The following is a 26,665-nucleotide window of genomic DNA, read 5'->3' on the forward strand; positions in this document are numbered from 1 at the left end:
ACTGACTGCAGATTAGGGGAAGACTGTGAGAGTCAGTACAGTCTTCCCTATTTCTGACCCTACTGTGACATTCAGAGGTCCTCTCCCCCGCAATCATCCCCAGAGTCCCGTTTGTCCTCTCATTCACTAAGCCACACCTCTCTTTTACTTACTCAAAAACCCTGTATTTGCAGGTATACAATAAGGATGTATGGAAACAGGGCCGGCCCAAGGCAAAATGCCGCCTGGGGCGAATTTTAAAATACCGTCCCCCCCGTATCTACCCTTTCTCTCCCTCCGTCCCTGCCGCCCCCCCCCATTATCTACCCTGCTCAGCATTACAAGCCGGCACCGAGACCGAACAGGGAGACTCGCCGCAGAGGAGAGAGAGAGGGGTGCCGAGTGGGTACTGACAGCTTGGTAAGCGAAAACCACTCGGCGCTCCTTTCTCTCTGTTTCGCTTTTAAAAAAAAAAAAGGGCCGCCTGGAGCGGTTGCCCCACTCAGCTCCATTGTCGGGCCGGCCCTGTATGGAAACATAGCATAGCAGGTATAGATCAACAGAACACACAAACCCAACACTGCAGGTATACATCAACTGGAAATTACATGTCAACTCAGCACTAAGGGTATGGATCAAATAAACAACACATGGAAGCAGCACTGCAGGTATTGATCAACTCAATAAGATATACAAACCCTGTATTTACAGGTATATATAAATAATGTATGGAAACATAGCATGGCAGATATGGATCAACAGAATAACAAAAAAATATATATCAATTGGAATTCGCATAAAAACAATATTAAATGTATAGATAATACCCCCTAAATTAGAGGCATAGATCACAGGTTTTACACCCCAGGCCAGCCCTGGCATCCACACTGCCCAAATAAAACCTGACTAGCACGCAAATTATATACATAGGACATGCCATCTTTGTCCCCAAACAGCCCAGCATGAGTCCACTTTGTCCCCAAACAGCCCAGCGTATGACATCTTTGTCCCATAAACCTGCTACCTGTGCCATCTTTGTCCCATAAAGACCCTGCCTGTGCCATCTTGGTCTCCAAGGCCTAAACATCCTGTTTCTGCCATCTTTGATACACACAAACACTTTTTCAGTCACTGACTAATTCACATAATTCATTCACACAATAATTTATTCTCTCACTCTCACACAAATCATTTACACACAGGGGCGGGCTGGGCTGGGGGGCAGGGGGGCAACTGCCCCCCAGGCCGCCCTGAATCCGGGCTGGTGGGCCGGCCGGATGGCCGGCAGACGCTTAGTTTGCGGCTGGATTGAATGCGCCTGTTGTGCCGGTAGCGTGCCTGGCGGGGGGCGGCCCGCCCCGGCTGCCGCTCATCTGAGGGGTGCCGGCGTGGCAACTGTGGCTGTGCGCCGGGATTTGAAGCCACGCCCCCCATCTTCCGCACCGGAAGGACAGGACACAGAAGAAAGGAAGAACGAAGAGGAGGAGGAAAAGTGACAGTGACAGAAGAAAGGTAGGACAAGATTCAGGGAGAGTGGATAGTGTGTGAGAGTGATGGGTGTTATGCTGAATGTTTGTGAATGAGGGTTTCAGATAGCATGGATGTGTAAGTGTTGGGTGATAGCATGGCATAGGGAGGCTGTAATCACATTCCTTTCCTGCCCAGATTCCAGCATATACTGGCTGCCTAGGCATGATAGGAGTGTGATTGCTGTTATCCAACTTTGGTCCAACTTTGGTGTGTTAACAACACTTTTATTGGACAGAATAATTATATATATATATATATATATATATATATAATGCAAACAGCAATCACACTCCTATCATCCTAAGTCAGTCAGCACATGCTAGAACCTGGGCATGATAGGATTGTGATTGCTGTTTGCAATATATATATATATATATATATATAAATTAATTAATATTGTTGTTGATTTTTTTTGGTGAGTTACTTTTAATAAAGTATTTTAAAGGGTTTTTTTTGTTTTGGCCAAGTGAATGCTGAATTTTCATTTCGGTGCATCCCTACTATATACTAAGCCAGTCACTGACGTGGTAGGCCTACACTACATCAATGTTTGGCTTAGTATATAGTGATAGGGGTTGTAGTGCAGTATTGTCAGTGTCTGGCTCAATGTATAGTGATAGACACGCATTGACGTCAATGTGTGCCTCAGTATATAATAGTTATGCTGTACCCCTGTCAATGCTTGCCTAACCATAGAAACTATGCAGTTTTAAAGTGTGTGTGGGGGGTGCCACATACAGTATATGCCACAGGTGCCAAATACTCTCGGTACGCCCCTGCATCATGTGGCAGTCAGACCCAATGGCTGTGCCTCAGCTCTTTGTCCCACATCTTAAAAGGGGTGGGATGAAGAGTTTAGGCACAGCCATTGGGCGGTGCGGTGCGTGCACGCCGGCTGCTTTGATTTCATTAAGCGCCGGTGGAGTGACTGCCGCACGACAGCTGCTTTCAATGTCGCTCGCAGCCGCTTTGGTGGCGCAATGGGCCAGTTGACTAGACTTGCCCCCCAGGCCTTGGGCTGCCAGCCCTCCCCTGTTTACACATATTCATTAATGCATTCTCACAAATTCATTGATTCTCTCACTCATTCACTCAATTCTTCCACACATTAATACACTCACTCATTCAGACAATTCATCCAAACATTAATTTATACTCTCACTCATTCAGACAATTCATCCACACATTAATTTATACTCTCATTCATTCAGACAATTCATCCACACATTAATTTATACTCACTCATTCAGACAATTCATCCACATATTAACTTATACTCATTCTCACTTTTTATTTATTTAAATATCTGTACCACCCTCCTTTCTCCCCCTTTTCTCACTATATCCCCCCTTTTCTCATTATCTACCGCCCTCTTATCTCACTATCTACCCTCTCCCCCCGCTTGGCGCCCCTCTCTCTCCTCCCTCGCGGCTGCAAAAAAATAAATTACGGCGTTTCAGTTGGGGGTCCACACGGTGGGACACAGCATGACCCCCTCTGCCCCCCCCTTCTGACACCACTGACTTGCAGGGGGCGTTCGATGGGCTTTTGGGGCAGCGTTTTTGCTGCCGTCCTGAAATGTGCCACCCAAGACAGTTGCCTTGTCTGCCTTGAGGCAGATACAGCACTGCTACTACTACGAAGTTCATAAAAAGAAAACAGATAAGCTCATCATGTGGAATATGTGGAACTGTATAATATTTGTTGAGGATAGGTTTTGGACATTTATTTAATAGTGAGCAAATGCTAGAATCATTAGGTTTTGAGAGAAACTCTACCATTTTATGATTGAAAACTTATATTCGCCGGCGCGGATTACATTTAATGTTAAATTAGGTTAGCTACAAAATACATCACACTGCGACAGATAAAGAAAGCACAGAAATTGCTTTCTGAGAAAAATGCTGCTTGAAATGTACATTAGAGATATCTAATTTATTTGCCCTATTCTATCCTTAGTGGAACATATTAACACACTTAAAATTAGTAGTATTATTGGACTAAAATGCCCTTTGTTGATATAAGTGTAAAATGTAAAGCTCCCTTACTATATTATTCATAAAAAGGGATTCGCAGGGACTCATTTTAAAATTGACCTGTATTGGTGTTTAATATTCAGTTAATGGGCTCCAACCAAATATAAACTGAAAATTCTTCACACACACGTGTGTATAAAGTGTCCATGTATAAGGGCTCATTAGCCTGTATTTAGATGCATCATTCTCCGGAATGAGTGCTCATGTGCCTATATATAGGATTATAGGAGCAAATGCATTTATAAAGCGCAGGGTGAGGTATAGAGCAGAGGTAACAATCCCATATAGGGCAGTGCAGTTATGTGGGAGAGGTGGAGATCATTCCTGTATAGGGAGGGGTGAAGCTCTGGTATGGTGCAGGAGAGGGATAAGGATTGGTAAGGGTTGGGCAACTCAGGTACAGGTCAGGAGTTCCAGTATGGGGCAGAGCGGTTTTTCTGTGTGCTGAGGTATAGCGCAGCTTGCTGTTTCTCTATAGCACCATCTGTACAATGGCCCCACATAATGTCTGGGCTCAGGACTCTGTAACCTATGACCCCCAGGGTCCCATCTGTGTGCCCATCCCCCAGACCACACTCACCCTCAGGCCAGTTTCTGTTGGTAGACAGGTAAGCCGCTCTCACTGTGAATCCTCCAGCAGTAATGACTCTCTGCCCTTTCCCTGGCCCCACCTCACGTTACTCACTTAGTTACCCAAGTCTGTCTTATTATAGAGATTCTAATCCAAATGCCCCCTTGATAAATGAAAAATGCCTTTATTTCATTGGGTTTTACTTTCATATATCTATTTTTGATCACATGATATCTCTTTTTATCATATTATCAGTTGAATGCATTCAGTTTCTTTTTGTGTCCACTGTGCCTGCCCCCAGCAAGCTACCATTCAACATCAGGGTTATCATACACATCTTGTAGTGTTACAAAGAAAGTGGGGAATAGAGGCTGACACTTCATACTGAGGTGTATAGGCCCTTTATTGCTTATCAGAGAGGGCCCAAGATCAGAAACATTTGTATTAGGGGCCACGCTGGGCACCTTAAAAAAATCATTTTTCTTACTAGTATCAGATTAAAAATATTTTTTCAAATATACTGTGATGTTTTCATTTTTAAATAATGTCATGTTTTTGGACAGCTGCATGTTAGCCGCCCTAACTCCTTATCATACTGTGCGTGGTAAATGATAGAATGGCTCAGTCTTAATCAACCAGTCAGACACTCTAATAAAAATCTATGTAGAAAAGGATTACTTTGTACAATCAGGACTTAATTGTCAATGCCATAAAGAATCAGCTCAATGTGGTTTTTAAGCAGGGAAAGTCACCCAAAATATCACATGATTGACAAAGGAGGTTTGTTGGAACAAAAAGATATAAAATTGGGTTTTGTCAATGTTAACATGTAACTGCATATATTCACTGTATTTATAGTCAAAGACTATAGCAATGCTATGTTAGTGTATGGTGTTAGCATGAGTGTTAGCATGTGTGTGTGTGGGTGTCAGTGTATGATGTAGGACTTTCGGGGGTGAGCCTAGGATATTGTGAGGAGGAGCAGGAGAAAAAACGTGTGAGTGTGTTTGTGTTTAAGTTAAGTGATGTTAGAGTGAATGGGTATTCAAAGTTTGTGTGTTAGTATGTATGTGTGTTAGTTGCTGGTGAGGGGGCCAAAGAGATACTGCACCCAGGCACCACTGACCCTAGGTTCTCTCTTGCTATCATAAAGTATGCTTAAGCGTGAATTTTAAGATGATGGGATGGGTGTAACATGGGTGGGGCAATAGGTGGGACAATGGGATGTACTGGGCCCCAAGATTTCTGATAGCGGACCTGGTATCAGTACTTGTTAATATACTGGTTACATTGAAAGTATTTGAAAGCATAGAAAACATATTGGACATACCTTTCCTGCATCAGCAGGGTATAGTTATATAGGGTATAGTTACAAGAGAGATAATTGGGATCTACAAAGTCCCCAAGAGGATCTCTAGTCACATCGCACTGTACCATAATATACAACAGTGCAAAAAAGGAAGAAGGCTAAAAACATAAAAATACATATTTATAGTAAATATTTTTTTTAAAGTAATAAATTGGTACAAAATATCCCGAGCACTCCAAGTAGAATTATACATTTTTTTTTTTTTATGTGAAGCCCTCCAACCTAAATTAAAATGTATTATAGAAACTGTATAGTGTGTAAGGGGTTGTTTGGCCCTCATAAACCTCAAAATCCAAGGAAGTTGGGTATTATTCTACTCTGGGATGTTGCTAAACTTAAATGGGGTTTTATTTTAGAAGCGACACTTACACTGTGGAAATACTGAACAAAATTACAAAAAATGGTTTTTCTATCTAATTGCTTATAAATAATCAGCACTTGTAAAACTCTATATTTTAATATAACATAATTTGTATGGATACACTAAATGACAATTCAGAGAATTAAAGAAATTAGTTTTGAAACTAAGTAGGGTTGAAAAAACAGCAAAAGCGCAAAATTTACAGTGTTTTTGTAGGTGTCAGAAAATAAAAAATGGGTTTAATTAGTAGATAAAGCAGAGCTTTATAATTCATACCCATAGAAGGTTGCATAAAGACTTTTTACTGGAAAATATTTGTCATAACTGCTCGAGCACTTCCAATCATCACTTTTGTCACTAAACACAACATTAAAAACATCTTTCATAGTACTGCTGAATGTATGAACCCTTCCCTGGCGTTTGGCGTGGCCACCTTGCAATATATTAAAACTGAGCACCGTGAGGTGGCTGGCTGTGTAATATGAAGATGTGAGAAAATGCACATGGACACACATGAAGGATGAAAATTAATAGTATGTTTTTTCATGTTGAACCTGAGATTAGCATAGGATGACACCATTCCCTTCAGTGTGCTCCACATACTTGGGAAGTCTCCAGGTTTCACCCGGAGACTCCGAAAGAGGCGCTGCTTCTCTGAAGCACACAAATCCTTCGTGTGGCGGGGTCAGCTGAGGTCAGCGCGTATTCCTGGTCACGTCTCACAAGGGTAGACTTCTGGTAGCTTAAGCCTAAAAGTTCCCAGGTATGCTCCTCCGAATTTTACAATATATTGTGTTATGCACATTTCTAAACATTTGTTACACGAACAGAACCTTTAATTTAGTTGTAAAAGTTGTTACGTTTTGTGAAAACTAGTCTAGGATGCTGCATGTTCTTGCAATAAAAGTTATGGACAAGCGATAAGCCAAGGTTATCCAGCAATTAGCATCTACAGTGCTCTTATTTTTGCATCACATCTTTGGCAAGCAATTAACCGTCTGAGGATAATTGGATTTGCAGTTTCACTTGAAAGCTATGGTATATCTTTTATAGGGATAAACCTTAATTATCTTCACAGTAAGTTAGATTGATTAGTGCCAGCCTAATGTATTGCTATTGCTGAACAAAGATGATACAAGGACATTTTTTGTAATTATTCTTGTTTGATTATTGTTTTATTGAGATTACAGATTTTAACCATTATTTGAATGCATGCACCCCCAAGCTATGTTCCTATACATCCTGTTTAAATGCCACCATCTATTTGTAGAATATGTTGTTTTCCAGTAGTCTTAGGGACATTTTTACTTATTTGTGCATTGTATTAATAGAGATTTGGAAAATGGTGACAAATCCTGGCTACTATATTTTTTGGCTGGCTCCTAGACCCCAAGCTCATTTGCCAAGCACTGATATAATTGTCGAATAATGAAAAACAAGCACTGGTTGTTGGCAAAGATATTGAAGAGGCTTCTTAAAAGTGTATGTGTTATTTTGATGTGATTAAAAAGAACATGACAGATCTACTAAGGTGTATTTGCTTAGCATACTAGAGGGCATGTTTTGTCTTAATGGACCGGCACCTTTAAAAGGGTACTCTATGCTTATAGTTCTGAATACATAGCCAAATCATATTAAATGAACAATGTTGGTGTAAGTTGCTGAGCAAACAGTCCTAAAGGGTCCTCCCAATCTGTTCAGGCAGTTCTGGGTTAACTGCTTTTCACACCCTGTTATTTATTTAACTGGTGTCTGTAAATTAGTCTTCTGCAGATAGATAGTGTCTTCAACAAAAGAAGGGTTTCTGTGCATGCCAAGCAAGCACACACTGCAAAGGTTATTTAAAAGCATCTAAAGAGTAAATATTGGGGATTCCATCACATTATACGGCCATTTATTGTTAGCCCAGCACTGTCAAATTACCCTAATTTTGGCGAGTCTCATCCTAACATAGCTATCTGAATATAATGAGGCACTTGTGTGGTGTTTCAAGACATTGAAATATGCACAACAAACACAAAAAGGAAAGCAACCCCCCCCCACACACAACTATTTAAATACAAAAAATGGTGGGTGTCCTTAGGTTGATACTTACTCTGCTGTGCACCCGGGACACAGAAGAGGTTTTTATGGTATTGTCTCAAGTTAATTACCTTTACAAATTACTGCGATGTATCCAGGTAGGTGACGCGGCCCCTGATACTCAAATTCTATGGCAGAAAATTATTACATACTTGCATAAACATACTCCTCAAATAACTATGTTATACTGCACCTCAGATCATATATTTGAAGACAGGGAGGCCCAGGAGCTTAGGCCTAAATAACACGCTTGATCAATTATGCTGGTTGAGCCGTCAAGAAGAGTTCCCAGGGCGTGGAGTCATATCTGAACGTTGCCATGCCATGGTTCGCCTATTTACAGACTGAAAATTATGTGAGGTCAGTAATCCAACACTTCGCACAGCTGGACTGGAAAAATGACCTTGTCACTTTCATACACAATGAGACGCAGGTGGATCACGCTCAAGGTAGACTTTACCAGATCCTCTAGTTGCCAACAGCCCCCTGATTGAAACAACAGGTCTGAAACATAGTGCTGCCCAGTTCCCCTGACCTGACAAATATATGGAATGCTTTCTTAATTATAAAACAAGAGTTGGCGATGGCAGCAAACGCGGAGATGACTTACAGTATTGCGCAACAGGCATAAATCTCCCCTGTGCGACTTCGTAAATGGGGTCTACGTCCAGACAGCAATTGTCCCAAATGTGGGCAGCAGAATGCTAATATCGTGGTAGTGTCCACATATAACACTTTTCTGCCTCAAGCATTTCTCACAAAGGGGGATATCTGCAATTTGCAACTCATCCCTGACGTGGCAATTTTAGGGCTCAATCAAAACAAAATTATTCTACAAAAATGGATGAGGGCGGAAGTGCATTGGGTTTACTCTATCACGCAAAAAGAGGAAAAGGTCAGAAAATTTATCTTAGAAGGGTCATATAAATACATTGGACAGACCAGTTAGGGGACTTATATTAGCAGCCTTCCAATCCACTGAATGGTATGACCTGCAACTAGTGCAAGGGAAAAGTCGTAATCAAGCCATAGAGGGAAGGGGCCGCAGGGGTATTATATACCGTATGCGTGATACATGAAGCACACACTGGATACCAGACTTTTAACATAGAAACAACCTAGGTTCAATTGTGGTTTAATGATATTTATAAACGTTTTAAGTCAGGGTGACGCACCTCTGTGACTCCACCAAGACATTATGATTATTACCAAACAAAAGCATCGTGGGGCACATCGAAGGGCATCTTGGGGGTCCACGGCCATGGGCGTAGGAACCGGGGGGGACATATCCCCCCCAGTAACTTATGCGGGGGGGGCCGATAATGAAGAAATCCCCCCAAGGGCCGTATGAACCCCCCCAATAGAAACACCGCAAATGCGGCCCGCGAGACCTCGAGGTGCGGCTCACGTAAGATCGGCAGCCAGGGCAACCTATCTTACGCGGTCCGCACCTTGAGCCCTGCTACTTACCTGTGGGAGGGGTAGATAGTGTGAGAGATGGGGAGAAAGTGGGGATCTGATGGGGAAAATGCTGTCCCCTCCCAGATTTTTAGGGGTTCCTACGCCCATGTCCACAGCAGGGAAACGCTGGTATCTCAATGTCTTTAATACCTCTAGTCCTCATAGACTTCAGCACTATCATGATGTTCTATTCTAACTGTTAGAGTCTCTATTTGGAAACCTGCGCATTGAACCTTTGGGGTATTGTTTGTACAGTTGACTGGATATAATACTAACGTCACCTTTTTGCTGTAATAATGTACTGCGTCACCTGTAAATAAGAAAAACAATAAAAAATGTTATATCGTAGATACAAAATTTGGGGTGCTACTGAAATGACCATTATGTACACACAACAAAGAAATGAATCAGAGTGCATCCAGCCTACTGCAGGTGCTGCTTAAGAGTACATAGATAGTATCTATTGACTGACAGATGATCTGTTGAGAGTTCATTTTCCTGACCTGTTTGAAGAGATTTTCATGGTGCCGCTTGCTTGGTGGTGCCCCTTGCTTAGTGGCGTTGCAGACTTTGGGGCCTTTCATAACAGGTGTATATATAATGAGATCATGTGATACTTAGATTGCACACAGATGGACTTTATTTAACTATGTGACTTCTGAAGGTAATTGGTTGCACCAGATCTTATTTAGGGGCAAAGCGGGGGTAAATACATATGTACGCATCACTTTTTTAGGGAAGGGGGGATTTAAAAAAAAAATTATTTCCTTCATTTCACTTTACCGATTTGGACTATTTGAAATGAAATCCAAATAAAATTCCATTTTAATTCCAGTTTTTATTTGAATCCAAGACATGTTTCTTTTTGAATGATGTTTGGTGTGTTTTCTAAGTTAATTATTTTTTTAACATAATTCTAAAAGACTTAAGAATCCTTGCATAATAAATGAATATTGCTTCGCATTTTCACCAAGATAAACAAGTACATTGTAATGTACAAATTGTCCACTAGGTGCAGCTGTAGCATCTTAACTTTTTTAAGATTATAAACCCCAAGGATTGGCAAATATGTCCCCATACCCTCTTCACCAGACCGTCAAAATCATCGCCAGCATTCCTATTAGGTACCAGTATGACTTTAAAAGATGTCAATAGCTTGTTTCTACCTTACATATTGATAGCTAGGAAGAGAACAGCCAAAAGAAAATAAGGTTTGTATAATATTCATACAACGTTGTCACATCACAAATACACAAGCAAGTTACAACTAGTGAGGTTTTTGCTGTTTTGAGCAGTCATGCATATTACTGACAATGTTACTCGCATGTCTTCATACCATCAAGGCTATTTCTCCACTTGGGATTCTCTGAATTACAGAACTTGAAATCAGTTTCACAGACATAAAGCAGTTGTGAAGGGAAGCAACACATTCATTGGCCTCATATTTTGAAAAGGACATTCTTTTTTTAACAAAAAGAAACAAGTGTCTAAGGTCTGAACGGAGGGAGCAATCTAACTCAAAAAAAAAATCAACTGTCAAAGACCAACCTAATTGTTAATTGGTAGGCAGCCTTGCCGCCTAAAACCATATACATAACGCTGATAGAATCTTATCGAACATTTTTTAGAGGCCATTAGATTATTAATTGTGAACCCCTGTTGTAGAGTTAAAAAAAAACAAACCAGTGAAATTCACAATACGTCCATCAGAACACCGTCAATGAATATAAGAACAAACTCAATTTAAAATGACGATTTTATTAAATCAAACTGTTCTTTAAACAGTTACATAAGTTACACATAATGTTTAAAGTACGTTTTCACGTTTAATTTTTTTCAGTATACAGGCAAAATAGTACCGTACAACATGTACATTAAAAGAAAAAAACCTCAGCATTCAAATAAGGCCATTGTAATAAAAACAACAAGTAGTATTTCTTTTGTCGTAGTTTTCTAAACTTCAAACTATCTTCTCAGTGTATAGACCTTACTTCAATCAGCGACATTTTGATGATAGCTAGATTTAATGTTGTCAGAACATATTACATGATATATGAAATAAGGCTCATTTTAGTAAATACAGCTGCCCTTGGAATTTCAGTCTCTGGTCACCATTAATTTAAAATTCACAAAGTGCACAAGAAGGATACGTAAAAAAAAAAAAAGGAAAAAATATATATTTACATATGTATTTTTTTTCAATTAACTCTCTATTCTAACTTGACAGCTGCCCATTCTTAATACTTAGTGGTCCATTAAAACAAAATTGCAGTCTTCCCAAAACAGAATGGGAAAAAAACCCACCGTATAATATTAAGATATCTAGTTTAACTGTAAACTAAACATACAAAAACCATGATTTCTTGAACGGCAAAAATAACCCTTTATGTGCCAGTAGGGTGGGCAAAGCAGCTCCCTCTGACATTCCAACATTTATTAGAGATACAAAACACTATAAATGACCAAACATTTTCAAAGAACAAGCACCACAATTTACATCAGCATTCCAGTTTTTAGTGTGTAACAATGTGTGTGTTCTACTCCAGCCATTCCACCTCATCAAACTCTGAATCATCTTCAGAGTCGCTGTATTCCACAGCAATGCGCCTGGACAGAATGGTAGCCACGTCATTTTCGATGCGTTCATGTTTCGCTTCCTGCTCCCGTTGTTCTTCAACTTTACGGAGCTGAATACCTAAAATTGGAGGTATACAAGAACAAAGTTGTCGGAACAGCAGCACCAATCGTATTAATCGGTTAATGATGCAGGAAATCGAGGGCATTTTTCCTTTCTATTAAAAGTAACACAAATGTCTACCAATAATATTTGAAATGTATCTACTATAAAAGGTCAATAGACTTTTTTAATATGCCAACTTTACAAATACATCAAGCGTCATTATCTGAGGAGATTGAAATTTCTGTGAACTGGACTCTAATACCCAGAGAAATGACATTTGCTATAGACTGTTTATATATACTAATAATATCATATCTTATTATAAATATCTTAATATCAGACCATGTTCTTATCATATATGTAGTGCTATGTATTGTGAAAAGTACATGCCAAATGTGTGGATTTGGCATGATAATACAATAAAAATCCACATGGCCTGTCCCAACACTGGGGCAGCATGTAAAAGTGGACAGAAAAACATGTTTTCTGTTCGAATAAGGTTATACTTTTTTCTTGAAGCAGAACCTTTACAGCTTGAGCTTCACTATATATGTAAAAGTAAACAGAAGAATAATACTTTTTGAATATGATCGTGTATTACATTTTTCTTAAAAAGACGATGAAAGCTTTAAAGCTTGAGAAATTAAACCTTTCAACTTGCATTGGACTTTTTAATGTTTACAATTAAAAAATAATTTTTTGTCAGTTTACAACTTTTCTATGCATTGTTTTTATTTAACATAGAAGTTGCGGTTACACTCATTTTCGAGCAGGGTAAAGCTCAAAAAGGCTTGGAACAAAGTACCCGTATAATAATAAAATGTATGTCATATTACATATCTATAGCTGCATACGTGTTCAAATGTTTGTAATATGAGAACATGAGAAGTTAGCTCACTATAAATTCATGCTCCACACCTACAACTCTGCCCTCTCTCTCACCAAACAGCTCTACTTCTCCACTCTCATATCCTCTCTTTCTTCCAACCCACGACGCCTTTTTTCTACTTTCAACTCCCTTCTCTGTCCCTCCACACCCACACCACAAACCTCTCTCACTGCCCAAGATCTTGCTACCCACTTCAAAGAGAAGATCGAGACTATTAGAAAAGACCTCTCTTCCTTACAACTCCCTCCTACACCACTCAACACCACTCTCTCCACTCCTACTATACTAACTGCCTTTTCCCCTACAACCGAAGAAGAGATAGCCACTCTTCTTTCTTCCTCTCACCCAACAACCTGTCCCCTCGACCCCATCCCTTCACACCTCACAAAGTCTCTATATCCATCCCTTGGTCCATCACTTACCCACCTATTTAATCTTTCTCTATCATCTGGAACTGTACCATCTACCTTCAAGCATGCGCTAATCACACCAATTCTAAAGAATCCTTCCTCAGATCCCGTCTGTTTGACTAACTACCGCCCTATCTCTCTGCTTCCTTTTATCTCTAAGCTGCTTGAACGGATTGTGTACAACCGCCTCATTAACTTCCTCTCCTCTAATTCCCTCCTTGACCCTCTACAGTCTGGTTTCAAACCCCTTCACTCTACTGAAACAGCTCTAACAAAAGTCTCCAATGACTTGCTCTCTGCCAAAGCAAAAGGTCACTTCTCTATTCTAATTCTACTGGATCTCTCTGCTGCTTTCGATACTGTTGATCACCACCTTCTTCTACACTCACTTGCTTCTATAGGCATTCGAGATACAGCTCTCTCCTGGATCTCCTCATATCTGTCTAACCGTTCCTTCTCTGTCAACTTCTCTGGCAAGACATCATCACCCCTTCCACTTTCGGTTGGTGTCCCCCAAGGTTCAGTCCTTGGCCCTCTGCTGTTCTCTCTTTATACTTCCTCTCTTGGCACACTAATCAACTCATTTGGCCTCCAGTATCACCTATATGCAGATGATACCCAAATCTACCTGTCTTCTCCTGATCTCTCTCCATCTCTCCTGTCCCGTATTACCAATTGCTTGTCTGCTATTTCTTCATGGATGTCACAACACTACCTGAAACTTAATCTTTCTAAAACTGAACTCATTATCTTCCCTCCCTCCATCTCCACTCCACTACCTGAATTCTCTATCACCATTAACAACACGACTATCTCTCCTACTAACCAGGCCCGATGCCTTGGGGTCATCCTTGACTCAAACCTCTCCTTCATCCCTCACATTCAGTCCCTCGCCAAATCCTGCCGCTTGCACCAAAAAAACATCTCTCGTATCCGCCCATTCCTCACCCAAGAATCCACAAAAACACTCGTTCATTCCCTTATCATTTCCCGTCTTGACTACTGCAACACTCTTCTGGTTGGCACTCCACTGTCTCGACTCTCTCCTTTACAGTCTATCCTAAATGCCGCTGCTAGGCTCATCTTCCTTGCACGTCGCTCCTCTTCTGCTTCCCCCCTCTGTGAAACCCTCCACTGGCTCCCAATTACCTTTAGAATTAAATTTAAGATCCTGGTACTGACATATAAGGCCATCCATAATACTGCGCCTCCTTACATTTCTGACCTCATTAGCAAATACTCTCCTACTCGATCCCTACGTTCCTCCCATGGGCTAAGGCTCTCCTCCTCACTCATCACCTCTTCCTTTTCCCGTCTACAAGATTTCACTCGAGCTGCCCCATATCTCTGGAATCTACTCCCAAGGAACCTTCAGCATTCTCCCTCCCTCCCAACTTTCAAGAAACATCTAAAAACCCACTTCTTCAGAGAAGCATACCATCTTAGCTGCTAGAACTTCCTTGTCATCGATACAACCCCCACAATACCTCTCACCCTTTCTCTATGCCTTATGTTTGTCACCCCATTTCCCTCTAGATTGTAAGCTTGCGAGCAGGGCTCTCTCCACCAAATGTATCGGTTTGTCTTAGTCTGTCAATTCTTGTCTTGTCATATCCCTTGAATTTATGTATTGTATTAAGCGCTGCGTAAACTGTTGGCGCTATATAAATAAAGGATAATAATAATGCAGATTATTTAGATTTATTGCAACGCTTTTGCAAAAACTCTCTGCACCAAGAAGTCGTATTATGGTAATTTTGAGCTAGGTTCAAAGAAGAACTTTACAGAAAAATAATAATGTTAAACTAAAGTTCAATTTCTGCATTTTCGGGATTTAGTTTACCTATAGCGTGTAAACAAACCAAATAACTTGTCATCAATCAACCAACCTTTTCGTATTGCTTCCAGAAGTACGCTTCTAGCATCACTGATGACCGGAAGAGTTGATGGATGTCTCTTACTCTCAGCAACCACCTGAGATGGTGGGGATGGGGGCAGTAAAGGTGCATGTGAACCGGGCACAACAGAAGCAAGAGGATGCAGACCGGTAGGAGGATGAGACAGAGGTAGGACAGCAACAGGGGAAGAAGGTCGCTTTCCAGGTGGGGGTAGAGGAGGAGGAGGTGGTGGTGGGGGAAGCCCCTGGGCCTCCATCTGAGGAAGTGGGTAAACTGGCACATTTTCATTCACTTGAGCAGCACGTGATATAGGAGGTGACGGCTGTGCAAGAGGAGGTGCTACAGGAGGTGGAGCAGGGTGGAGGACACCAGGTGCTATCTGGAGGGGAGTTGGAGGTGGTGGCATAACAGTAGTCTGCAGATTAGCAGTAGGTGGCGGAGGCGGTGGGGGAACAGGTGGAGGAGGAGTGGAGGATATAGATGATCGCAGTGATGATGCAGAAAGCGCAGATGGAAGGGGCGGAGGAGGAGGAGGTAGAGGGGGAGGAGGGGGTGGAGGAGAGGGGCTCACAAACATCTGTGTTCTACCAGTGGCAGGAGACTGTGGCCTGTTGTCATTCAGCCCTGATGTGGCACTAAAATATTAAACAGATTTGATGATCAGACACTTAACGCTACCCGAAACTGCAGTCATTTAATCACATTAATAGTGAAAATTAGTGATAAAATCTGGAAGGTAATTATCCAATGCAACACTGGATGTAGAGCTACAAGCAAAGAAAAATGAAGCTTCATTAGGTGAAGTGATCTCTATAAACATTGAATGGTATTGTGTTCAAGGACTTTGCTGTTTTAATGCTTTATAATTGGATGTGTTTTGCATTAAGCAACTCCAGGTGATGAAATTAGAAAACAATTCTTGCCAAATGAAATCTAATGTACCGCTCTGCTTTTATAACACGGACAGTTCCAGTTATCCAAGTCTCTTGAGTAAAACTGCAGTGTCAACCACTATTCAGATACATATGCAATTACCTTACAAAACACAATGCAAAACTGCCGGTAGTCTTTTGCATCAGAATTCAAAATACTTGTGTATTCATAGCTTCAGAACGACATATGGCTGCATTATAGATCAACAACAAGGGTACCTAATCATTGGCGGCATGGCTTTTCCATCTCCTGCTGCATGCATTGGTGGAGGTGGAGGAGGTTCATGTGGTCTCACCAACACCCGATCTTCGACCCTGTTTAGGAGATCGTTCATCTGACTGTAGGGTAGTGCTGCAAGTGAGAAGGGTCCATCGACAGTTTCTCCATATGCTTGAGGCCTAGGCAAAGCAAATATAGCGGTTTTACGAATGGTGATAAGTTGATCAATATAAATGTTCAGTACGTTTATATGGGTGATCTTAAATTGAAGCAGGCTTAAGCTCTATATGCATTTAGGCTGGGAATTACACACACTAAGATACAGTATGTTTAAAAAGGAAAGAAAAACACACACAATTTGTCGAGTTCATTCTATCCAATTAATTGATTCAGATTAAGGCAAACAAAAAAACAATTTATATGATCCTCACGTAAATCTGTAAACTCTGATGACAACACTTAAGAACCTCTTTTCTAAAATAAATAAATTCAAATCAGCTACACGCTCTTCAAAATATAAAATCTCCTGTCTTGTTTATTACCTTGTGGCCACCCCATGTACTCTTTAAAATCCAATTAAACGTTTCTTATGAACTAGTGGTCTTATCTGTGTTCTCCATAGAGGCAATGTGAGAGAACGAGCTCAAACAGGGACACTTTGAATCAATACTGGAGTACTTGCAGGTTTGCATTTTGGCACTTAATCTAAATTCCATAAAAAAGAATGTGGAGATCAAAATAGCAAATAAAACTGTAAGCTGTTTTTTAGAATACAGAGGTAAAACAAAACTACATTTGGGTATGTATGTATAAAAACTGACAAAGTGAATTATTACAGAAACAAAATATGAACATACCTTGTTTCATAGTGTGAAGCAGGGCCATTAGATATTTCCATTGGTTTATGAAGAATCTCAATATCATCGTCCGCCAGCTCTAGACCCTGAGCCAACTTCTGCCATTCACGGCGTCTATCATGTGGCGCTCGAGGCACCTTTTCTGGCTCATGTGGTCGATCTAGATTCTTTTGCTGCAAGGAAAGCATGGCTTAAAATACTTAAAGTACAAAATATGATGCTGGTGCATAGCAATTAGTGTTGAAATAATTAAAAGAACTAGAGTGGTCAATGGAAGTCAAAATGATGCATGTTCTGTAACATGAAGACAGTGATGCATAAACACATTTGATGAAATAAGTTTAAGCCCCCGCCCCCGAAATTCCATTACAAGCAAATAGATTTTTAAAAAGATTTTTTATATGCCATACTTTCTGCTTTCGCTTCTCTTTCCGCTTGTCCTCTGTATCCTGCAGCATCTTTTCTTTCCATAAGTCAAAGAAATAGGATGGATTAGTGTAAAATTTCAGACCTTCTTTGCCATCATCTCTGTAAACACAAAAAAAATCAGAGTATTAAACGTAACTGTTCATGTTAAACACACATAATTATTCATAACATCTGCAGATTATGCATGTATCACTATAATTATTTGGCCAGTATGGGATACGTGTAGTAAGGTACGTAACACATTGAAATAGGGTACTTACTGGGTGATCATAATTAACAGGAAAAGACTGCTTAAACACAGTTGTACATTTTTTCCCACTATGGTGATTAAAAATCCATAAAAATAATTTCTGGAAAGTTAAACGTTAACAATGGGACTTGCACAGACATCATTAAAATTTCTCTGTGTTGTAGGTGTAAAAGACTAATTAGGTAAAACCCTGTAACAATTTATTGGGCATATGGTTGCAAGCCTTTTATCTCTGGGATTAAAAGCACTTGTAATATGACCCACTGTTTTTTTCAAAATACCGGCAATACAGTAGGAACTCTCGATCGAATACAGCATTTTCTATATTATCCCCTTAAGGACCGGGCTCATTTTTCGTTTTGTACCCTGTGGGACCGAGGCTGTTTTGACACTTTTGTGGTGCTTGTGTTCAGCTGTAATTTTCTCCTCACCCATTTAGTGTACCCACATAAGTTATATATTGTTTTTTTCAGGACAAGATGGGCTTTCTTCAGATACCATTATTTTGATCGTATCATCTTATTTACTATAAAAAAAATAAAAAAAACATGGTGAAAAATTGAAAAAAAAACACATTTTATGACTTTTATTTGAAAAATCTTTTACTCACCTAAAAAAGCAAGTAAAAAAACTAGCTAAATAGATTCTACTACTTGTCCTGAGTTTAGAAATACCCAATGTTTTTATGTTTTTTTGCTGTTTTTTGTAAGTTATAGGGCAATAAGTACAAGCAGCGTTTTATGATTTCCAAATCTTTTTTAACAAATCTGGTCAGTCTGCCTCCATCTCCTCTTTGGAACATCTTTGAAGCCGGTTAACTCAATTTAACCCATTCAAACCATATATTTTTGAAAACTAGACACCCCAGGGTATTCCAAATGCTGTTATTTTAACCCTTTCCATGCACCAATTATACAACTACACTTTGTCAAACTTTGTAATAGTAATTTTTTTTATTTTTTTTTCCACACAAATTGTACTTTAGTTATAGATATACAGGTGCTGGTATATGCCACTGTCAAACAACACCCCAATGTGTGTTCAGCAACATCTCCTGAGTACAGCGATACCCCACATGCATGGGTTTGTCAGATTGTTTGGCTGGTAAAAGGCTACTTTTGGGGCATGCGTAATTCAGGTGGTCATTTGGTCATTGTGCCTCCCTCTCCTCTTTGGAATATCTTTGAAGCCGGTTAACTCAATTTAACCCATTCAAACCATATATTTTTGAAAACTAGACACCCCAGGGTATTCCAAATGCTGTTATTTTAACCCTTTCCATGCACCAATTATAGAACTACACTTTGTCAAACTTTGTAATAGTAATTTTTTATTTTATTTTTTCACACAAATTGTACTTTAGTTATAGATATACAGGTCCTGGTATATGCCACTGTCAAACAACACGCCAATGTGTGTTCAGGAACATCTCCTGAGTGCAGTGATACCCGACATGCATGGGTTTGTCGGGTTGTTTCAGATTTAAAATGCCACATTTGGGAAGTGCGCTTTTTTTCTCCATTTTGGTCAGTCTGTACCTATGCCCTATATTTGAGCTAGGCCACTCCAATTTACCCCATCAGCCATTTTTTTTATATATTAGACACCCCTTGGGTATTTGAAGTGCTTTTATTTTAACTCTTTGTTGAGATTTTTGAGAATTTTTAGCACTTGCTCAAAATAATAAACTTTATTTTTTAATTTAATTTTATTTTTTTAATACTTTTTTTATATTTTTTTTTACACATTTTGCTGGTACTGGATGGTTCATCTAGTGACATCACTGCATAATTATTTTTAAATGTTAGCACATTTTTTTTTTAATTTTTTTTTCCATTTTTTATTTATTTTTATTTTTTTTGAATATTTTACTAATCACATAGTGATTAGAAAGCTGGGCTCCATTGACTTGCATGGTTGAATGCAGTACCTGTATTCAACCAGCAAGTGGAGCCAGTTCTCTAGAGGGTCTGGAGTTCCCTCTAGCGAACTTTTTCGTCTTTATTGTTTTATTTCCCGGGCCGCCGCCATCTTGCTTGATGGCGAAGATCACCGGCAGCGGCGGCTGTGACCGCTCTCCGGAGCGGTCACAGCCCACCCAGAGGTAAGTGTTTGGTGTCGCTGGATGCCTCCTGATCGAGGCATTCCAGCGACACCATTTGATCGCCTCCTAAACGCTTTTAAAACGGGCGTCCGCCGCCATACAATGTATGGCGGCTGTTGACGCCCCGGGGAGGGGCCAGACATGGCCCCCGATGCCGATCTCGGCCTTGCTGAATGCCTCGACATCGAGGCATTGCAGCAAGGCCGTTTAAGCGAAGAAAGTGATCCTTGATCACTTTCTAAGCTTATTTAATTTTTTGACGGTTCAGGACCGTCAAAGGTCATTTAGTGACCTTCTTGTTATGACGGTCCTGAACCGGCAAAGGTCGCGAAGGGGTTATATGACCTACTTTCAACAGCATCCACTGTATATATATATATATATTGCTCTATACGCAGCTCAATGCCTGACTGCACACAATGGTGGTTAACACGTGTATCCTCCAACATAGATGCCAGCAAATTGGTTTACATTTACATTCATTCTACTTGATCTCTACCTAAGATAAGAAACATACATTTAAATCTTACTAAAACCTATTAATATAAGCCAAAGACATACATTGCAAAATTTCAAAGAGAGTGGGTAAGAAATGGAGCCCCTATTTCATAGGTGACTATGATGTATTGATTAGAGTTGATTACGCTATTCATGTAACTGATTTATTTAAAAGTATTCATTCTGAACCATAAGAAAAGAAGGATGCCATGTGGAGAAGGGGGGCAAAGGCATATGTACTGCAAACAGCAAATGCCCCACCTCAACATTTCAGGGGTATGCTAAAAAGACCTATAATGCCCATACTACCTAAAACATTACCTTATATTCCCCAGCTACTGCTTATGGAGCTCGACAAACCTCAGTCATTAGACAAGGGTGGGGGAGTGTGTGTGCTGTACTGTTAAGAGTCAGCATGTGTATGTGTGTATATATATAATGCTAGAGTATGTGTGTGTATTGTGTTAGAGTAAGCGTATACAGGGTTTGACAAACCCCAGCCATGGCAACCTGAAATTACTTCCTGGCCCCTAGGGTTTTGAGGGGCACTGATCTGTGAAATTGTACATCACCAGTGCCGGTGAACCTAAATGTCAGCAACCTTCAAATCCCTTACTCCTGGCCACATACCCCTGCACACTACTGAGTCTGAGCATGGGGATATGATGTAATTTCCCAGCGCTCAGCTGGTGACTATTTTTTTTTTACATTTTGGCATCTGGTCTGTTTGTGCCCATTCCCTATTTGGGACATCTTTGAAACTGGCCAATTCAATTTACTCGATCAAACCATATATTTTTGAAAACTGGACACCCCAGGGCATTTCAAATACTGGTGTTTTATAAAGTTTGGGTTTTTTTCTGTTTTACACTTTTTTGGACGTATTTTCTTTGAACCGGATGGTTCTCTTTATGACGTCAGAGTAACCTCACTGGAGTCTTTTTTATTTTAAAATGTTATTACATTTATATATATATATAGTCAACCTTCAGGGGGAGCTCAGAGTTCATCTATGAACTCTTATATTCAATGGGCGCCACACCATCTTGTTGGGCAGCATGTCTATCAAGTGACATATTGAAATGCTCCTAGAAGTGATCAAACTCCTGACTTTTTTGTGTTGCTAAATGCAATCGTTGATCCCCTCCTAACCACTTTTTTTTAGCCGCTGGGTCTAAAGGGGCCCCTACATTTTTTTTGGGTGTTGCTGAATACTTCAATGTTGAGGAATTGCAGCAACACCAGCTGAGCAAAGAAAGCAATCATTGATTGCTTTGTACGCTCGTTTAACCCCATGTTGTGTCAGGCACATCAACTGTCCTCAAGGGGTTAATTATTAATGTGATTTACCAATAATTTAATGTATTTATAAGCATATTCAATTTGATTTATGTTTTCACTAGTTTATCAATTCTTTATGAAATGAATTGTCATTGCTATGCATTTGCCAAATACTTAATGTATTAGTCAATACTTTATTAAAACCTTACTGAAACTGAAACTTTCAATATACGAGAACAAAAACATGATCAGAAAACAAAAACATCATTGGAAAACAATAACAAGCCTTACTAAAGTACTACTTTAATGCTAACTATAGGGGAAAGCCCTATTATCAGCATGGTGAATCAGGCCATATGGGACAGGAACCAGCTCATTCAGAATTCAGTTCACATTGCGCAAGCAACTGAAAGCCACAGCATCAACTGTGTATTTAAAGAATTAAGATGCAAACTAAATATCAGTATGAAAAGGTTCCCTGTAATGGCAATTAAATTTCTCACTTGAACAGAATGTTCAGAGAACAGTACATTTTTTTTTTATTTAATTGGTTTGCTTAAATAATAGGCATAAACTTGTGACATCTGTTGCACACCATGTGCTCTACACAGCAGTTTTATAATTTGAAAGAAAAACATATATAGTCTTACTTTACTGTAATAAAGTATTACTGACCGTGAAATTAGGAAGCAAAAAAGGCAAAACAAACTTGAGAGTTTGGGGGGGAGGGTGAGTGGGCATAAGGCTTTGAACAGCCTATCACACATGGATAAGCATTATATCCTGCATCAGATGGAAGAACTAAAGGGGTTTCCTTAAGCTGCAGGTCACATTCTGCAGCTCCCTTTCTGTCTGTACCCCCTCACTGTCAATAAATTACTATGGAATGAAGCTTATTTTAGCTGAACAGTCAATCCTTGGATTGGGTGCATAGCTCTGAAAAACAGTATTTGTCTATTTCTTGTATTTTCGCATATTTGTCATACTTACATGTTACAGACCATCCAACTAATTTTGATATAAGAACAGCGTGAGTTGCCTTTTTAAGGTTTTATCACAGCATCTCAATCGGATTCAAGTCATGACTTTGACTTGTAAGTGAGTTAGGCCACTCCATTTTGCCTCTTTTGAGCCATTCAGAGATGGACTTGTGTGCTTCAGATCTTTGTCCTGCTGCATAACCCAGCTTTGCTTGAGCTTTCGGTCAAACTGATGGTCAGACATTCAAATTCTGAATTTTCTGGTAGAGAGCAGATGGTTCTATCAGTTATGGAAAATGGCCAGGTCCTGAAGCAGCAAAGTAGTCCCAGACCATCATTCTACTACCGTGTTTTACTGTTGGTATGATGTTCTTATTGTGGAATGCTGTGCTAGATTTACTGTTGTAGAATCATAAATACTGGCCTTTACAGAGGCAAGTGAGGCCTGCAGTTCTTTACATGTTAGTCTGGGTTCTTTTGTCCTGGATGAGTTGTTGATGAACTCTTGAATGAATTCTGGTAGGCCGACCTCTCCTGGCAAGGTTCATCGTCGTTCCAAGTTTTCACCATTTGTAGCTAATGGTTGTTAACATGGTTCACTGGAGTTCCACTGCAGAAATCGATTAGCAACCCTTTCCAGGGTGATAAATGTCATTGACTTTGTTTCCCATCTGTCCTTGAATTTCTTTGAGATCATGACATCATGTGTTGCTTTTTGAGACTTTTTAGCCTACTTTTCTTTTCAAGACAGGTTCTATTTAATTGGTGTTTAGAATCAACAGGGCTGGCGGTAATCAATTAGTGAAATTGAACCCAATAATCAATTAATTTTGGCTAATTGGTTGATTTAGTAACTAATGGGGGCAATTACTTTTTCAAGGGTTGAATGTTTTTTTCCTTCTATATATGAAATTATCCATTTATAAACAGCATTTTGTGTTTATGTCCTTAATATTAAAATTAGTTTAATGATTGAAAACATTTAAGTATGCCAATTATGCAAAAATAGAAGAAATAGGGAAACAGACAAATACTTTTTCACAGCACTGCATGTGGATGGCTTTTACTTTCTCTGGATTTTTATCTTGTTTCTTAAATATATATCATCTGTGCACTCACTGCAGCCCAACCTGACAAACATCCTAGATACAGGGCCGGACTGGCCCACCGGGATACCGGGAAATTTCCCGGTGGGCCGGAAGGTCCGTGGGCTGGGCGGCCGGCAGACTTACCATGAAGACAGCTGCTGAGCGGCTGCAAATGGCAATGAACGCCTCCCTCGGTGCCAGGGGCGGGCTGGGCAGGGGGGCAATTGCCCCCCAGGCTTCCCGAAATCTAACCAAAGCGGCCGCTGGGTGCTGATGCGGCCGGCCGGCATCAGCACCCAGCAGCCGTGTGCGATGGCCGTCTAGTGATGGGAGCAGTGTGAGGGGTGAAAGCTTACCATATAAATAAAAAAAAAAGTGTTAAAGTAGCTCCGGCCGGCGGCATCAGCACGCACCGGCCGTTTAGATTACATTCCCAGCAGTCTGATGGCCGCATAGTGATGGGAGCAGCGTGAGGTGGAAGCTCCGCCCCCTCGCACTCAGACTGCTGCAGCACCGGATGTCAGGTCAGTGACATCCTGTCAGCATAGAGGAGAACAGTGTGCAGCTACCAGGAAGTCAAGAGAAGTAGAAGGTGAGTAAAATAATGTATTTTTTGTACTGTATAATGTTTTTTGTGTGTGTATGTAAGTGTGTCCCCCTATATGCCACTCTGCCTCCAGAAATGCCTTATACCCCCCTATATGCCACTCTGTCCCATGATATGCCTTTTAACCCCATATATGCCAGAGTTGCATATAGGGGTATAAGGCATTTCTGGATGCAGAGTGACATATAGGGGGTCAAAAGGCATATCTGGAGGCAGAGTGGGATAAAGGGGGTTAAAAGGTATATCATGGGGCAGAGGAGCATATAGGAGGGTATAAAGCATATCGGGGAGGCAGAGTGGCATATAGGGGGCATAAGGCTTTTCTGGAGGCAGAGTGCCCCATGATATGCCTTTTAACCCCCTTCATGCCACTCTGCCTCCAGAAAGGCCTTATACCCCCTATATGCCACTCTGTCCCATGATATGCCTTTTAACCCCCTATATGGCAGAGTGGCATATAGGGGGTTAGAAGGCATATCATGGGACAGAGTGGCATATATTATTTTTTATTTAATATGGCAAGCTGGATCAGCTTGCCATATAAAGTAAACAAAAATGTCCCATGATATGCCTTTTAACCTCCTATATGGCAGAGTGGCATATAGGGGGTTAGAAGGCATATCATGGGACAGAGTGGCATATAGGAGGGTTGAGGCATATCAGGGAGGCAGAGTGGCATATAGGGGGGTATAAGGCTTTTCTGGAGGCAGAGTGCCCCATGATATGCCTTTTAACCCCCTTTATGCAACTCTGCCTCCAGAAATGCCTTATACCCCCCTATATGCCACTCTGTCCCATGATATGCCTTTTAACCCCCTATATGCCAGAGTGGCATATAGGGGTATAAGGCATTTTTGGATGCAGAGTGACATATAGGGGGTCAACGGCATATCTGGAGGCAGAGTGGCATAAAGGGAGTTAAAAGGGATGTCATGGGGCAGAGGGGCATATAGGAGCGTATAAAGCATATTGGGGAGGCAGAGTGGCATATAGGGGGCATAAGGCTTTTCTGTAGGCAGAGTGCCCCATGATATGCCTTTTAACCCCCTTTATGCCACTCTGCCTCCAGAAATGCCTTATACCCCCCTATATGCCACTCTGTCCCATGATATGCCTTTTAACCCCCTATATGGCAGAGTGGCATATAGGGGGTTAGAAGGCATATCATGGGACAGAGTGGCATATAGGGGTATAAGGCATTTCTGGATGCAGAGTGAGGGTATAAAGAGAGGGTATAAAGCATATCAGGGAGGCAGAGTGGCATATAGTGGGGCATAAGGCTTTTCTGGAGGCAGAGTGCCCCATGATATGCCTTTTAACCCCCTATATGGCAGAGTGGCATATAGGGGGTTAGAAGGCATATTATGGGACAGAGTGGCATATAGGGGGTATAAGGCATTTCTGGAGGCAGAGTGGCATATAGGGGGTTAGAAGGCATATCAGGGGGGCAGAGTGGCAAGCCTGGGGGCAGAGGTGCATAACTCGGGGGTAGGTTGTCAAATGAAAGGAAATAAAAACCAAATATGTCTCAATCATAGCTTTTATTAAATATGGAAAAAAATAGTCTACATGAATTAATAAAGAAATAAAAGTTTCTTACCAGAATATCGTGAAGAATAATGTGATCAGTGTTTTGTTCCACTAAATAAAATGGAACTCTTTCATCTAACAACGTTCGCAGTAGTAAATGTTTTGATCCTATTATGTGTAATGTATTTAATTTATTAGGGCCTTTTAACACTTTTGCTTTCTGGCATTTTAATACACATAATGAGATAAAAAGAATTGCACATAGTGTGACGCGGGTATGTATAAGGGGTGCGTGTGGGTATAAGAGCTTCACCGTGAGATAAACTATATGGGGCTGGTCTCCAAATTTTTCCAGGGCTGCTTTTCAGTCCCAGTCCGGCCCTGCCTAGATAGGGTAAGAACATGAGTTATGATGCCATGACCTACCCTGTATTTTCTGAAAGCAAACACAACAGTGTTTGCTTTCACAACTTTCTGCTCCCATGTCCTCTAAAAGCACCAGCTGTGGCCCACCCAGGAACCCTGGGTCTCTTGAGAAGCCACTGCCTACTAGGTATGTTTGTTGCCAGTATGGAATAGGAAGACTCAAAGTTTGAAGAGCTGAAGAGGGTATCGCTATATAA

At 40.6% G+C, this 26,665-nt stretch overlaps 1 protein-coding gene across 2 annotated transcripts in view; it reads right to left on the minus strand.

Moving 5' to 3' along the window:
* Window positions 1-11,926: 11,926 nt before the first annotated feature.
* LOC149284619 (actin-binding protein WASF1-like) overlaps window positions 11,927-26,665 on the minus strand; it is a 34,570-nt gene continuing 19,831 nt past the window's right edge. For both annotated transcript variants that reach the window (XM_089496440.1, XM_089496439.1), the window contains 5 exons: window positions 17,686-17,803; window positions 17,276-17,448; window positions 16,418-16,597; window positions 15,258-15,901; window positions 11,927-12,084 (listed from right to left, as the gene is read on the minus strand). In XM_089496440.1, the coding sequence (XP_089352566.1) occupies window positions 11,927-12,084; window positions 15,258-15,901; window positions 16,418-16,597; window positions 17,276-17,448; window positions 17,686-17,803 (1,273 nt within the window). The remainder of the gene's footprint in view (window positions 12,085-15,257; window positions 15,902-16,417; window positions 16,598-17,275; window positions 17,449-17,685; window positions 17,804-26,665) is intronic.

The sequence above is a fragment of the Sceloporus occidentalis genome, unplaced genomic scaffold, assembly GCF_023333645.1.
Source record: "Sceloporus occidentalis isolate IW3139 unplaced genomic scaffold, rSceOcc1.0.p SCAF_90, whole genome shotgun sequence".
Taxonomy (NCBI): domain Eukaryota; kingdom Metazoa; phylum Chordata; class Lepidosauria; order Squamata; family Phrynosomatidae; genus Sceloporus; species Sceloporus occidentalis.